This window comes from Sarcophilus harrisii, chromosome 1, assembly GCF_902635505.1.
Source record: "Sarcophilus harrisii chromosome 1, mSarHar1.11, whole genome shotgun sequence".
Taxonomy (NCBI): domain Eukaryota; kingdom Metazoa; phylum Chordata; class Mammalia; order Dasyuromorphia; family Dasyuridae; genus Sarcophilus; species Sarcophilus harrisii.
This window is the reverse complement of record NC_045426.1, coordinates 690,703,959-690,716,330: the sequence shown is the minus strand read 5'-3', so window position 1 is coordinate 690,716,330 and position 12,372 is coordinate 690,703,959. Positions and strand designations below refer to the sequence as shown.

Below are 12,372 nucleotides of genomic sequence, written 5' to 3'. Positions count from 1 at the left end.
CTTTATTGTACAAATGAGGAACCAGGCACAGACAGGTCAGGACCCTCAGGTCAGACATGAAGTAGCCAAGGTTGAAGCCTAGGTCATTGGGTCTCTTCCCACTGAACCACACCTCCTCCTCTCGCCCCTGTGCATCCTTCAGTCCACTACCCCTTTCATTTCTTCCATCCCAGGCTCCACAGGCAAAGTCCTACCTGAGCAGAGCCGTATTGCTTTGATTGAGGGCTTTGAAGGTGAGATAGCGCTCCCGAGGTCCCATCCGGGGTTTGTAAAACCGCATCAGGCCTTCAAACTGGCGGAAGGAGATCCCCGAGGGCCTCTAGAGAGGGCACAGAAAGGAAGGTCAAGGTCTGTGCAGGTGGACATACATCCCCCACCCCGAGCTGCTCAGGCAGGAGACTGGGGTCCACCAGGGACCAGGTTGGTGCATGTTGGGGAGGTCTGCCAAGATTGAGACTGTGATGTTGGGCAAGTCACCTCCAAAATGAGGAGGGTGGGAAGTGGGGACTTCTGGCTTCCTTCCCATGGTTTCCTTCATAGTCCAACCCCATAGAGTTCTTTCCCTCTGGAAGCAGGACCCGCATATGGTAAATGCTGCCTGGGGACTCAGGGCACCCACTCCCTCCTTCCTCTGAGCTCAACCCTTGGGCTTGTGTGTGCCCATGTGTCTATATGGCTCTGTGGGTATATATGTATACATACATGTGTGGTCGTGTGTGTCCATTTATCTGTGTGGATCTACGTCTCCATATGTGCAGATGCCCACATGCATGGCAGCTGCCCTGCAGCCCCTTATGAAGGAATATTCCCTATTCTGAGTAAGTTCACTCTATCCTTTAGTGACTTCTCAAGGAAAGTTCACTTTGATTTCTCAAGGAATGTATCATGTATGCATCGGCTGCTTATCTAGGTTGCAGGAACTAGTCCCTCCCGAAACTCAAGGACAGTACTTGGGAGAAATGGCTAATCTCCCATGGATGTCATTTATTAATTACAACCTAGCAGCTCCTCACGGTTATCTCCTTGATGAGCTAACACATCTGTATTCCCATGGTCAATAGCCAAAAAGGCGGGCCGAAGCCCAAAGCCCCTGGCCCGTCCATATTCCAAATCCTTGGCCCAAAACCGTTTTTGTCTGCAACCCCATAAAAGCCCCTGCTCTGAAATGGCTCGTTGGAGTCTCATCCATGGAGAGGATGCTCTGCCTTGCAAAAATTCCCAGTTCGGGACTCATAGGTTGAACACGGGACCCCTAGCCACAGTGAATCAGAGTCGGTGCCCCCCCCCCCAAATTGGTAATGTTTTTTCTCTCTTTTTCTTCTATCCTGATTACTATATTAATAATTGTAATGTGTTTAGTTATTATCCTTTTGTGCTGGTTTTTTATTGCAAAAGGTCTATTCTTTGCTGCTTTTAGTTATTATTATTAAAGTTCTTTTATATTTGGCTTCTAAAACACACGAGTCATTTGTGATAGCTAATTCAAACTTTAAAATCTCCCAACCCCTTACCCGTTGGCTGATGAGCAGACCGTACGCATGCTGGATGGCCGTACGCTTGTGAAGCAACAGTGACTTGAATTTGCGCTTCTCAATATCGTTGAATGTGTCAAACACAACGGCCAGGAGCTGTGAGACAACAGTTCACAACATATGGAGCATTCTTAATTTTACAAACAAGTTTCTCCTGTGATGAAGTAGGTAATCCAAGTATTAATATCCCCATTTTACAGAGAAGGAAACTGAGGCTCACCAACTAAGAACGAGTCTTGCTGCTTCTCAAAAAAAAAAGCACAAAAGGCCTAGAACCCTGGAGCTCCCTGCCAGGACCTGTCCTTCTACAGCCCTTTCACTAGTCACCCCCAAGGCACTCACAGAAAGCTCCATAGAGAGGGGAGCCCCAGCCCTTTGAGCTCCTACTCTAGGCTCTCATGGTTCTGCCAATGGAAAGTCCTGCTCCCTGTTTCAGGTTTGGGGGGGCCTGTCAGTTCCACATTTGCTTCTCTGCCTCCCTAAGGACAGACACACTGCCCCTCTTTCTCTCCATTGGTTTTGTTTTTCTAAAGCATGGGACCGAATGCCGCGTCACTGACAGCCATGTGAAACAGTCCTGCTCCTCCATGACTGTTCCCACCACAGACGCAGCCCCCGAGCCCGCTCTCTCGCTACATCCGGCCAGCTGCCTTCTCTCCCTGCTCTAGCCCCACGCATCCAGACCCTCTCTCCCCTCGCACCACAACCGCTCCAGTCCAGAACCTCATCTCCTCGCCCTGGACACAAGAAGGGCCTCTCAGTTGGTTCATGTCCCTGCAAGTGTCTCAGCCCCAGCCTCTCGGCCCCAGCCACTCGGCGCCAAGCCACTCTCTCTAAGCCCCCCAAACTTAAGGCATGGGTCTTAGCAGGTACTTCCCTGCTCCAAGGCCTTCGGGGGCTCCCCGCTGCCTGCGGGCCCAGGCACAAGCTCTTGAGTCCGTGACACTTCAGATCCTTCATGTCTTGCTCCACCCACCAGGAGAATTTGAACTCCAATGCTTCATTTCACGCCCTCTCTGTCCATCACCCTGACCTCTGAGCCAGCTCCAGCTGCAGTCTAAGCACCAAGGTCGTCTGCCCACTGCACCTGCCTGGACTCCCCTCCTCCACGCTGCTTCCCAGAAACCTTCAAGGTGCCGTGGCCGAGCCAGGCCCGACTTCCATGGAACAGTAACTAACGGTCCCAACTTAGTGTGTCCTCCGTCTTCCCATGATCCTGAGCTTACATGAGCTTCTGCATATGCGAACATCTGTGTATGTGTGCGTGCATTTACACGTGCACATATGCCTGGGTGTGTGTGTGTGTGAGGGATAAGATCCTGAAGGGTGGGGGCGATTACACTTTTACCTTCTTGTCTCAATACTTTGCACTTAGTCTGTAATCACTGTCTGTGGAACTGACCCCATTGTGGGCAACGCCCCCATGCTAGCTTCCTTTGTCTCACATAACTTCCTACTTAACCATAGCTGCCCATGTAAAACCTTGGGGGCAGGGCACTGAACTGAACCAGGGCTCCATGGCTGCTGGTTCTGTGCCTCAGTTTCCCCTTCTGTTCTCTGGCAGGTCGGACCAGTTGGTCTTTCAGATCCGCTGAGTGTGGAAGATTTCCTTACTTCCTGTCACCCCTCTCACTGCCTCCCCCTGGTCCTGAACCTCAGGCCCAGCACAAGGCCGGAGAAGAGGGGCTGGAGGGCTGCCCGCTGCCCACTCACCAAGTTCATGATGAAGTAGAGCTCAATGGAAAGGTACACGATGAAGAAGATGCAGGACCAGGAGTTCCGGGAGTACGAGGGCATCATGACATCTGGGAAGCTGTGCCCCAAAAGAGTCGGAGGGAGTTAGTGCCCCCCTCTCTCCAGGCCCTGCCCGACGCAAGAGGCCTCCAGTCAGGCTGGGCCGGGCCTCCCTCTAGTGGGACGTGGCACCCTGTCGGCCTTTTGCCAAGCTCTCCCTCCTCCTCCCCAAGAGCAGTCCTGGCTCTGCCCGAAGGAGCCCCAGAGCAATGGCTCCGTGGTGCTCTCCCACAGTGGGGACAGCTGCTTCCTGACCGCCAGGGTCCTGGGCTGCCTCCCTCTTCCCACTCTGAGGCTGCCCACAGACCCACAGTGCCAAAGGGAATGCTCGCTAAGCTCCTTTGGAGAAAGAAAGGAAGGAGGGAGTCTGGGCTGAGTTGCTCAGGAGGTTTTCTGGGGAGGAAGCCCCACCGCGGGCTTGGGGGCTGTTTGGGGTGGCAGAGGGCACCGGGGCCCCCCCAACCACTTACTTGGCAGTGGTGAGCAGGACGAAAAGGCTGACGATGCTGTTTTCCAAGGTGCTGAAGTACTGCAAAGGGGGAGAGGGGAGCTTGAGGGAGAGGCCGAGGTGACGGAGGAGCCTGGGACCGGGAGCCCTCCGGTCACCGCCTGCCCCTCACTCCCCGAACCAGGCAGGGCAGACGGGGGAGCTCATGCACCCGGGCCATGTAGTAGTCACTCCTGGCAGTCCCAGGGCCCTGGTCTCCTTAACCAGAGGCGGGTATCCCACCACCACTCTCTATGTGGGAAGGGGCATCTCTCTGAGCCCAGAACTAAAAATTAAATAAGCCCAATCTAACTACTCTATAATGATTGGTATTGACTCTTTTTATATTTACTTGGCGCACACTTACAGACATACTTATTTCTAATAAAATGTGGCGCCTCTGAACAGGTCCCTTGCTGGCCAGTGCCTGGCACACTGTTTAGAGCTCCATACGCCTTTTGTGTGTATGGAGTGGAGTTTTCACCATTAAACCCTTCAGAATAATCATGGGTGACTGTACTACCGAGAACAGCAAAGCCATTTACAGCTGCTCATCCCAGACTTGCTATTACTTGTCCACAGAACTGTTTACATTTGTGGCCTGCGTGACTGAATGCCAACAACAGTCAGGTTCCTCTGTCACAAGCTAACAAGTGACTGTGACCGCTCAGCTGCCGTGGCTGAAAGGAGAGATCTTTCCCCCTCCCCCAATATGTCTTATTTAATAGTTTCCTCAGCTACATTCAAAGTGTTTGTTTTTTTTTTTTTTTAACATTTGTTTTTCAGGTTTTTTTAAGTTCTAGGTTCTCTCCCTTGTCTCCACTCTCAGTTAAAAAACCACTTGTGATGAATATTATGGTATATTATTGTTCTGTAAGAAATGACCAGCAGGATGATTTCAGAAAGGCCTGGAGAGACTTACACGAACTGATGCTGAGTGAAACGAGCAGGACCAGGAGATCATTATATACTTCAGCAACAATACTATATGATGACCAGTTCTGATGGACCAGGCCATCCTCAGCTATGAGATCAACCAAATCATTTCCAATGGAGCAGTAATGAACTGAACCAGCTACGCCCAGAGAAAGAGTTCTGGGAAATGACTAAGAACCATTACATTGAATTCCCAATCCCTATATTTTTGCCCACCTGCATTTTTGATTTCCTTCACAAGCTAATTGTACATTATTTCAGAGTCTGATTCTTTTTATACAGCAAAATAATGGTTTGGTCATGTATACTTATTGTGTATCTAATTTATATTTTAATATATTTAACCTCTACTGGTCATCCTGCCATCTGGGGGAGGGGGTGGGGGGTAAGAGGTGAAAAATTGGAACAAGAGGTTTGGCAATTGTCAATGCTGTAAAGTTACTCATACATATAACCTGTAAATAAAAGGCTATTAAATGAAAAACAAACAAACAAACAAACCACATGTGAAGTTATACAAAAAATAGCCATAACAATTAAATTGTAAAAGAACACACAGATCTCCCACCCTCATGAAAATAAAAACCCTCAAGAAAAATGAAGTTAAAAAAGAAAGAGAAATAGAGAAGGCTTCGATCTGTACTCAGACCCGCTCAGTTCCTTCTGTGCGTATGGAGCAGAGTTTTCACCATTAAACCCTTCAGAATAATCATGGGTGACTGTACTACCGAGAACAGCAAAACCATTTACAGCTGCTCATCCCAGACTTGCTATTACTTGTCCACAGTATGTTTTATTTTGTCCATGGAGGACTTTCCAGGTTTTGTTTTTCTTTCCGAGAGCCTCCTGCTCGTCATTTCCCAGGGAACGATAATATTCCATCAGAGAAACATGTTTTTGTTTTTTTTTTTTTTTTTTTTTACAATTACTATTGCTAATTGTATTTCCTGAGGGAGAGATCTTAAGAAAAACAGATTCCGAGCTGTTGGTTACTCACCGGGTCCGAGGGATTTGGGGAGAACAAATAAAATCCTAGGAGACGGAAGAAACAACACACGTGGGCTTAGATGGTCTGGCAGCCAGGCAAGGAGCCAAAGGAGTCGAGGGCTGGACTGGGACGCATCCTGGGCAGCGACCCGGCTCCTCCTTCCTCCTCCCCAGGACCCAGAAGGTCTGACAGCCACAAGGTGGGAAAGGGCCTGACTCTCTTGGCCTCCCCATGCTTCCCCCTGAGCTTTCTGTGCTCAGGAGACAAAAGGTAGGCAACCAGCGTGGGGGAGCCAAGGCCTGGCCCAGGAGCCCCAGGATGGGTCACTGCCAACCCCCGGGCCTCTGTTTTCCCGGATACATAATGGGAGCATCACCCCGTCCTTCTGTGCACTATTAACTCCTCAGAAGCAGGTAGGAGAGAAACTCTGAATTCTGCACCAAGGTCATGACTTATCACGGTGGAAGATTGGGAGATGGAGGGGACTCACCCAAGATGGCAAAAATCACCATGAAGAACAGCAGCAGCAGCAGGATGTCGATGAAGGGAGGGAGAGACTGGAAGATTTGCCGCAGGTTGCTGGAAGCGAAGAAATGATGGGGGTGGGTCAGAGGCTAAGGTCTGGGATGGAAGGGCCGGCAGAGGGGGAGCGGGTACAACGGAAAGAGAAGCTGATTTGGTGGCAGAAGTCCTGAATTCAAGTCCTAGAGCATCAATTACTTAGCCTCATTTTCCACAGCTTTAAAATGGGAGTATAAACGGTTCTACTGCCACTCTTGGGGGTCAAATTAAAAAATGCAAGTAAATGTTCTGCGAACCATAAACCACTATAGGATGTGAGCTTTTATTCCTCTCCCTCCCCCCCCCCCCCACAAGACCTTGCTGACCTTGATTGGGGAGGGGGAGCTGGAGTCTTGGAGAATCCTACAGAGTAACCCCACCCCCCCCAAGGCCATGCCCCTCTGTCACAATGGCTAGGCCAGGGCTTCTTAAACTTTTTCCACTCGTGACCCCTTTTTGCCCAAGAAATTGTTATGCAACCCCAAGTACACAGATATATCAAATCGGTACGCAATCAAATATCTGCTGATGATCCCCCTACATTCAGTTGCCTGATCCGGTCTCCCTCCAGCTTGGGACCAGGGGACCTTAGAGGGGATCCCTGGGGGGTGGAGCCTTGGCATGAGAGGGAGGGTAGACCAAGGAGCAAGTGGGAAGGCCGGCCTCTGGCTATCCCTAGTGGGAGGGGATGCGACCAGGGAGATCTCATGGCCCGTCTACTTTCAGGACCCGTTATTTCCAAGCTTGCTGACAAGGGCGCCAAGCACATTTTACTCATTCTCAGAACTACTTAGTCCCCCGTGTCTATTGTTTCCATACGACCCAACGGGTAGAATCTGGACCATTCTTGATGCTGAGTTGACGCCCCTCTGACCCTACAAGGGGTCACTGGCAGGGTGGAGGGAGGAATGCCAAACACTGCCCACGCCAACCCGAGCCTTGGTGAGCTCGCCAGCTGCCTGAATCCCACTGCCCAGAGGCCCTGGGGCTCCCGGACTTTAGCAGCTGAGTCCCTTCAGCCCGGAGGATCCCACGGAAGGCCTGCTTCCCGCACAGAGCCCTATTTTGAGGGCATGTCCCCCCTCCTCACCGACGGACAGCACCGCAGTATCGGCAATCCACCAAGAAGATGCAGCGCAGGGCCCGTGTCACCCGCACGTGGGACGTCTGGCGAACCAGAACCACGATGGCTTCGACAAACTGGACCAGCAGCACGACTGTCTGTGGGGAGAGAGGCCGAGTGGAGCGGACCCAGGGAACCAAGCCCTGCGCAGTGTGGGCCCTTCCCCCGGCAGAGACCCCGAGGGAACAAGGAGGAGGAGGCGGGAGGAGGGAAGGACAGGGCAACGTAAGCAGCCACGAGCTAGGCAGGAGTGGCGAGGGGTCTCTTGGAATGGGCTCCCTGGAGGGCCTCGTAGACCAGCTTGTCCCACCTGCTTCCAGAAGCCTTCCCTGACTGCCCTGACCGCCCTGCTGAAGGCAGGATTATTTAAGAGCAGCGACACACCCACTGCTCAGAAAGAGCCCTGCCTACAACTTTGGACGCCATACCAATCCCAGGAGGCCCAGAGAGGCTGAGAACCCGACCCAAAGTCACATAGCACGAAGGGGCAGGTCCAGGCTTTAAAGTTGGCTCTTAGGATCCAGTCCAAAGCTCTTTCCCTGGACCACACTGCCCCCATCTCCGAACTCCGCCAGCCCCCCTCACTCACTCCGGCATGATGTCCTGCACTAGCTCACATTACCTGTGTCACCCAGGTACGTGTGCTCCCCCAACTAGACTGTCAACATCTCCAAACTGTCTTGCTTCCTTCCCTCTGTTTGTGTCAGGAACACACCCAGAGGGGGCAGAGAGAGCACCAGCCCCGGAGCCGGGAAGAGTGGGGTTCGGATCTGGCTCAGTCCTTGACTAGTTGGGGGATCCTAGGAAAGGCACTTCCCCCTCAAGTCAACAGATAAAGGGAGGAGCATGTTCCGAGTCAGCCAGGCGCAGGGTCCTGGAGTTGTGGCTGCGGTCCCACCCTCTGACAAGTCCTGAGGGCCTCTCCCTTGACCATCTCTCTCTCCGGCCCTCAGTGTCTCTCCCATCTCTCCCTGCTCCAGTTTGTGACCTCGTGGAACACAGACCCCGACTCCCACCCCAGCTCTGCCCTTGGCTGCTGGGTCACTGGCCAAGGTACCTGCCCTCAGAGGCCTCCTTCATGACCGGGGGCAAGGGGTTGGGACGGTCCCTTACAGCTCCACATTAAACACACAGTCTGAAGGGCCCGGCCTGGGGCTAACGGCAAAGGTGGGCTTTGCGAGGCAGGGGAGAGGCAGGGGCCAGAAGCATTACCTTGACCATGGTGCGTTTATGCCGGATGAAGGTGTGGAAGCCCAGCCATCGCATCTTCATGCTCAGCTCAAAGACCACCACCATCAGGGCAAAGAGCTCCAGAGTCGCGTGTACCTGGAACACCCCAAAGGGCACGATGAGGGCACCCCCAGCCTCCCCCAAAGCCGAGGAGCCGGGGACGTGACCGGAGCTAGAGCAGCCTGAGGTCCGTGTCCCGGTGGGAACCCTGGCCCTGGAGGCAGGAGGACTGGGATCCAGCTGCCTCTGCTGCTCATGCAGCTCACACCTGGGTGAATTCTGCACCCTTCTCCCCTTTTCTGGGCTTCAGGGGTCACTAGGCAGCCTGGTCTTTCTCCGGCAGCTCCAAGTCCTAGGATTCTAAGACCCAGCTTCAGGTCCCAGGGACAGTCTGGGGAACGGGACTTTCTTGCCCCATCTACACACAAACTCGCTATTTCTGGGAAGACACCGTGATCCCAAGACACTGCAACTAAGCTAAGAAGGCAACTTCTCTTTAAAAGGGGGAGAACGGATTGGGAAAATGAGACTTGCCTAACAACCTGAAAGAACATGGTTACAGGCCCACACCCATGGGATACCACGGGGCAGGGTAACAGGAGGGTCTCTGGGGTCATCAAGGCAGCCCCTCTGAGCACAGTCTCTCGCTGAGGTTCCCATTTGTCCCTTGGGAAATAACACCAAAAGTGAACAACCCATGTCATCATGGGATCCATCACTCTTTTGTTCCCTCATCTGGGAAGGAGAAGGAGGAAGCTCTGCACCTAAAACAAGCAGACTTGCCCATAGGAGGAGTTCTCTTGGGCTTTCAAGGTTCATCAGGGATGAACAGGGACGTACAAGGCTGATGGAGCAAGGACTGGGTTCCAGGATCCTGACTCCTCTTAAGTTATGGTCTCTCTAAATCTGGACCTTTCTTAGCAACTAGACCCCCGGACATCCCCCTGAAGGGGTGGTGGGTATCATTCCTGTGCCCTAGGAGGGCGCCCCTCGGTGCCCCTGTCCCAGCCCTGTGGTCTCTCCCAGGACGCCCAAGGGCACTCACATAAATACCAAGCCGGAGCGCGGGAACAGCGGGAGCCTCGCAGAGGGAGAGCAGCAGCAGGAGCAAAGCCGTGGTCAGCTCCATCAGGTAGAACAGGTGGTTGTGGACAAAGAGGTACGCAGCCAGGCCCTGGGCGTTCTTGGGGTGGGTGAAGAACTTGTCATTATTCTCACCTTCCTGAAACACCAAGAGCAGAGGACAGAGATTCAGCACCAGAGGGTTGGAGGAAGGATGAGAGACTTGGCAGAAAAGGGGGAGGGGGGGAGGAGGTGACCTCATGTTCCTGAGACCCACCTCAGCGTGGAGCCCTCAGGATGGCCCTCCCAGAGAGCACTATTAGGAGAAGGCCATGTGACCGGAACTCATGGGAGAGGGATGGAAAGGGAGGGAAGCCTGGCCAGTTCTCAGGGGTCCCCTGAGAAGCCCTTCCATCCGCCTGTCCCAGGTTCGCCACAGGACAGAAGCACTGGCGTCAGCCTCAGTCCCCCATGTACACTCTACCCACAGTTCATGGGGGCTGAGTCCTGCAGCTTCCCCTTCAGGTCTGTCCCATAGCCCCTTCCCATCCACAGCCGGGCTCCCAGGGCCTCTCAGCTCCCGTCTTCCTCCACAAGCTGCAGGGATTTCCCCAGAGTGCAGCCTGACCATAAGGGCCCCATTACTCATCAGCTGCAGGGTCCCCTAGAAAATCCCCCACCAGGCATTGGGAGCCTTTGCAGCCTGGCTCGCCCCTTACACGTTCCTCTCCGTTGGGTGCCCTGTGATCCCGAGCCTGGGCCCTTCCTGCTGTTCCTCAAACATCAGGCCTCTCCCCTACCTGGCTGTGTCCCAGGCCTGGAATTGGTGCTTGTGCCCGACCCTTGGGACCCCATCTTGGGGGATTTGGCAGAGATACTGCCCTTGCCTTCTCGTGCCCGGGACTGATCCTGACTGCAGGCTGCCATGCCCACTCTCTCTGAGCTTCCTAAGTTCCTTTAAGCCTCGCCTGAATTTTCTGCCACCCCCCCAGGGCTCAGCACCCCCTTCCGCCTCCCTTTAGAGAGGAGCTTCCGTGAGTGCACACAGTCACCTGCATCAGACAGGGCGCTCCCTAAGTCCGTCTTTGTGTCCCTGGCACAGGGCCTGGCACACAGCGGAAGCTTAATAAATACTCATTTCTGTCCATCCACTGGGGAGTCTCCATTCTGGAGCTCTTCTGCTATAGGGATCAATTCAGATCCCGCTCCTTCCTCTGCAGGTGTCAGCCGTCCCAGGCAACATAGCAGCCCTTCCCCTGCTGCTCCGGGGTCACCTCCTCCAAGGCTTTCCCACTAACGCACCCGCCTCCTCGGATTAAGTGGACCCCACTTTTAGCCGCCGTTTCTCCCATCAAACGTCTTTGTGCTGGAGGCAGGGCCCGAAAAGGGTCCAGGGATGGCACCTTTGGCAGCTCGGCCTCTTGCCCTAAAACCTGCTTCCTCACTATTTCTGAGCCGGTCATCTCTTCCAGCTGGCTGAGAGCAAGGAGGGTTTCTTCTGGGCATCCATAAGGCCAGTGGTTAGTTCACTACTTGGCAGGTCATAAGCATTTAAGAGATACCAAGTCTTGGGACCTCCTGGCTCTTTGCTCGATCCCTTCACCTCAGCCATCAGCAAAGAGAAGAACTGTGTATTATCAGCCCTAGGATTGATCCCTGTGGGCCCCCACCTGCTGAGGGGCCCAAACAAACGCTGAACCAGTGGAAAGACCTGACTTCAGCCCTTGAGTCAGGACTCCCACAGGCTGGGAAGGAAAGGAGGAAGAAACGAGCATTAATTAAGCACCACCTTGTGCCAGGCCCCGTGCTCATAGGTGCTTTACAAAATGATCTCATTTGATCCTCACAACAACTCAGAGGCAGGTGCTGTCATCATCCCCCTTTTATGGATAAAGAGACTGGGGATAACAGAGGTTAGGTGACTTGCCCGACGCCACACAGCTGGTAAATACTGGAGGCTGGACTGACACTCAGGTCTGCCTCCAAACCCAGCACTTTGCTCCATTGCAAGTTCTCCCCAGATGCTAAAGAGACGCAGCCGGACACACAGTGATTCTGCTCCAAAAACACATGGCAAGAAAGGGGATGAGCCTGTGGGCCCAGAGCCCCTGCCCCCAATCCTCGGGCTCAGGAGGCTCTCTGCTGCTGGGGCTGCCAGGGTCCGCCAGTCCTGAGAAGGGCAGGCCACGGGGGAGGTGGGAGTGAACACAAGATCACTCATGGGGTCTCTGGCCCAGCTTGGGTTTTCTGCAGCAGCTCCGATTTCTAGGAAGAAACCACTGCTTTGGGGAGCTTTTGCTGAATGCTACTGATCAATGTCCCATCAGCTCCTTTCGGGCCCCAGTGGGATCGGGGCTCTCAGTTCGGGAAGCTTCTGGGAGAGTGGCTAGGCTCTTGGCTCTCCTGGCCCAACCTTGGGAGAGGCCAGCTGTCCCGGCCAGGGTTGGGCTGCTCCCTGCTGCTCTGTCTCCCTGATGCTCTGTCTGATCCTGAGCCCAGGCCCCAGAGGAAGCCTGTTCTAGTTAAGGCCAGAAGGATCCAGGACAGGTCAGGCAGCTGGTGTCAGGCCCTCGCACTTCCTACTCACTGCCGAGGGTAGAGGCCCACCAGGAGGGATGCCGGGCCAGAGCCGGCTATTCCATCATGGCCAGGCTGCTCA

The 12,372-nt window shown here is 53.8% G+C and overlaps 1 protein-coding gene across 3 annotated transcripts in view; it reads right to left on the bottom strand.

The window, feature by feature from the left end:
- The window catches only part of TPCN1 (two pore segment channel 1), a 51,780-nt gene that overhangs the window by 15,398 nt on the left and 24,010 nt on the right, over positions 1 to 12,372 (bottom strand). For all 3 annotated transcript variants that reach the window (XM_023497098.2, XM_012542505.3, XM_012542504.3), the window contains 9 exons: positions 9,697 to 9,873; positions 8,634 to 8,747; positions 7,389 to 7,519; positions 6,228 to 6,316; positions 5,747 to 5,781; positions 3,797 to 3,855; positions 3,246 to 3,345; positions 1,512 to 1,628; positions 195 to 319 (listed from right to left, as the gene is read on the bottom strand). In XM_023497098.2, the coding sequence (XP_023352866.1) occupies positions 195 to 319; positions 1,512 to 1,628; positions 3,246 to 3,345; positions 3,797 to 3,855; positions 5,747 to 5,781; positions 6,228 to 6,316; positions 7,389 to 7,519; positions 8,634 to 8,747; positions 9,697 to 9,873 (947 nt within the window). The remainder of the gene's footprint in view (positions 1 to 194; positions 320 to 1,511; positions 1,629 to 3,245; positions 3,346 to 3,796; positions 3,856 to 5,746; positions 5,782 to 6,227; positions 6,317 to 7,388; positions 7,520 to 8,633; positions 8,748 to 9,696; positions 9,874 to 12,372) is intronic.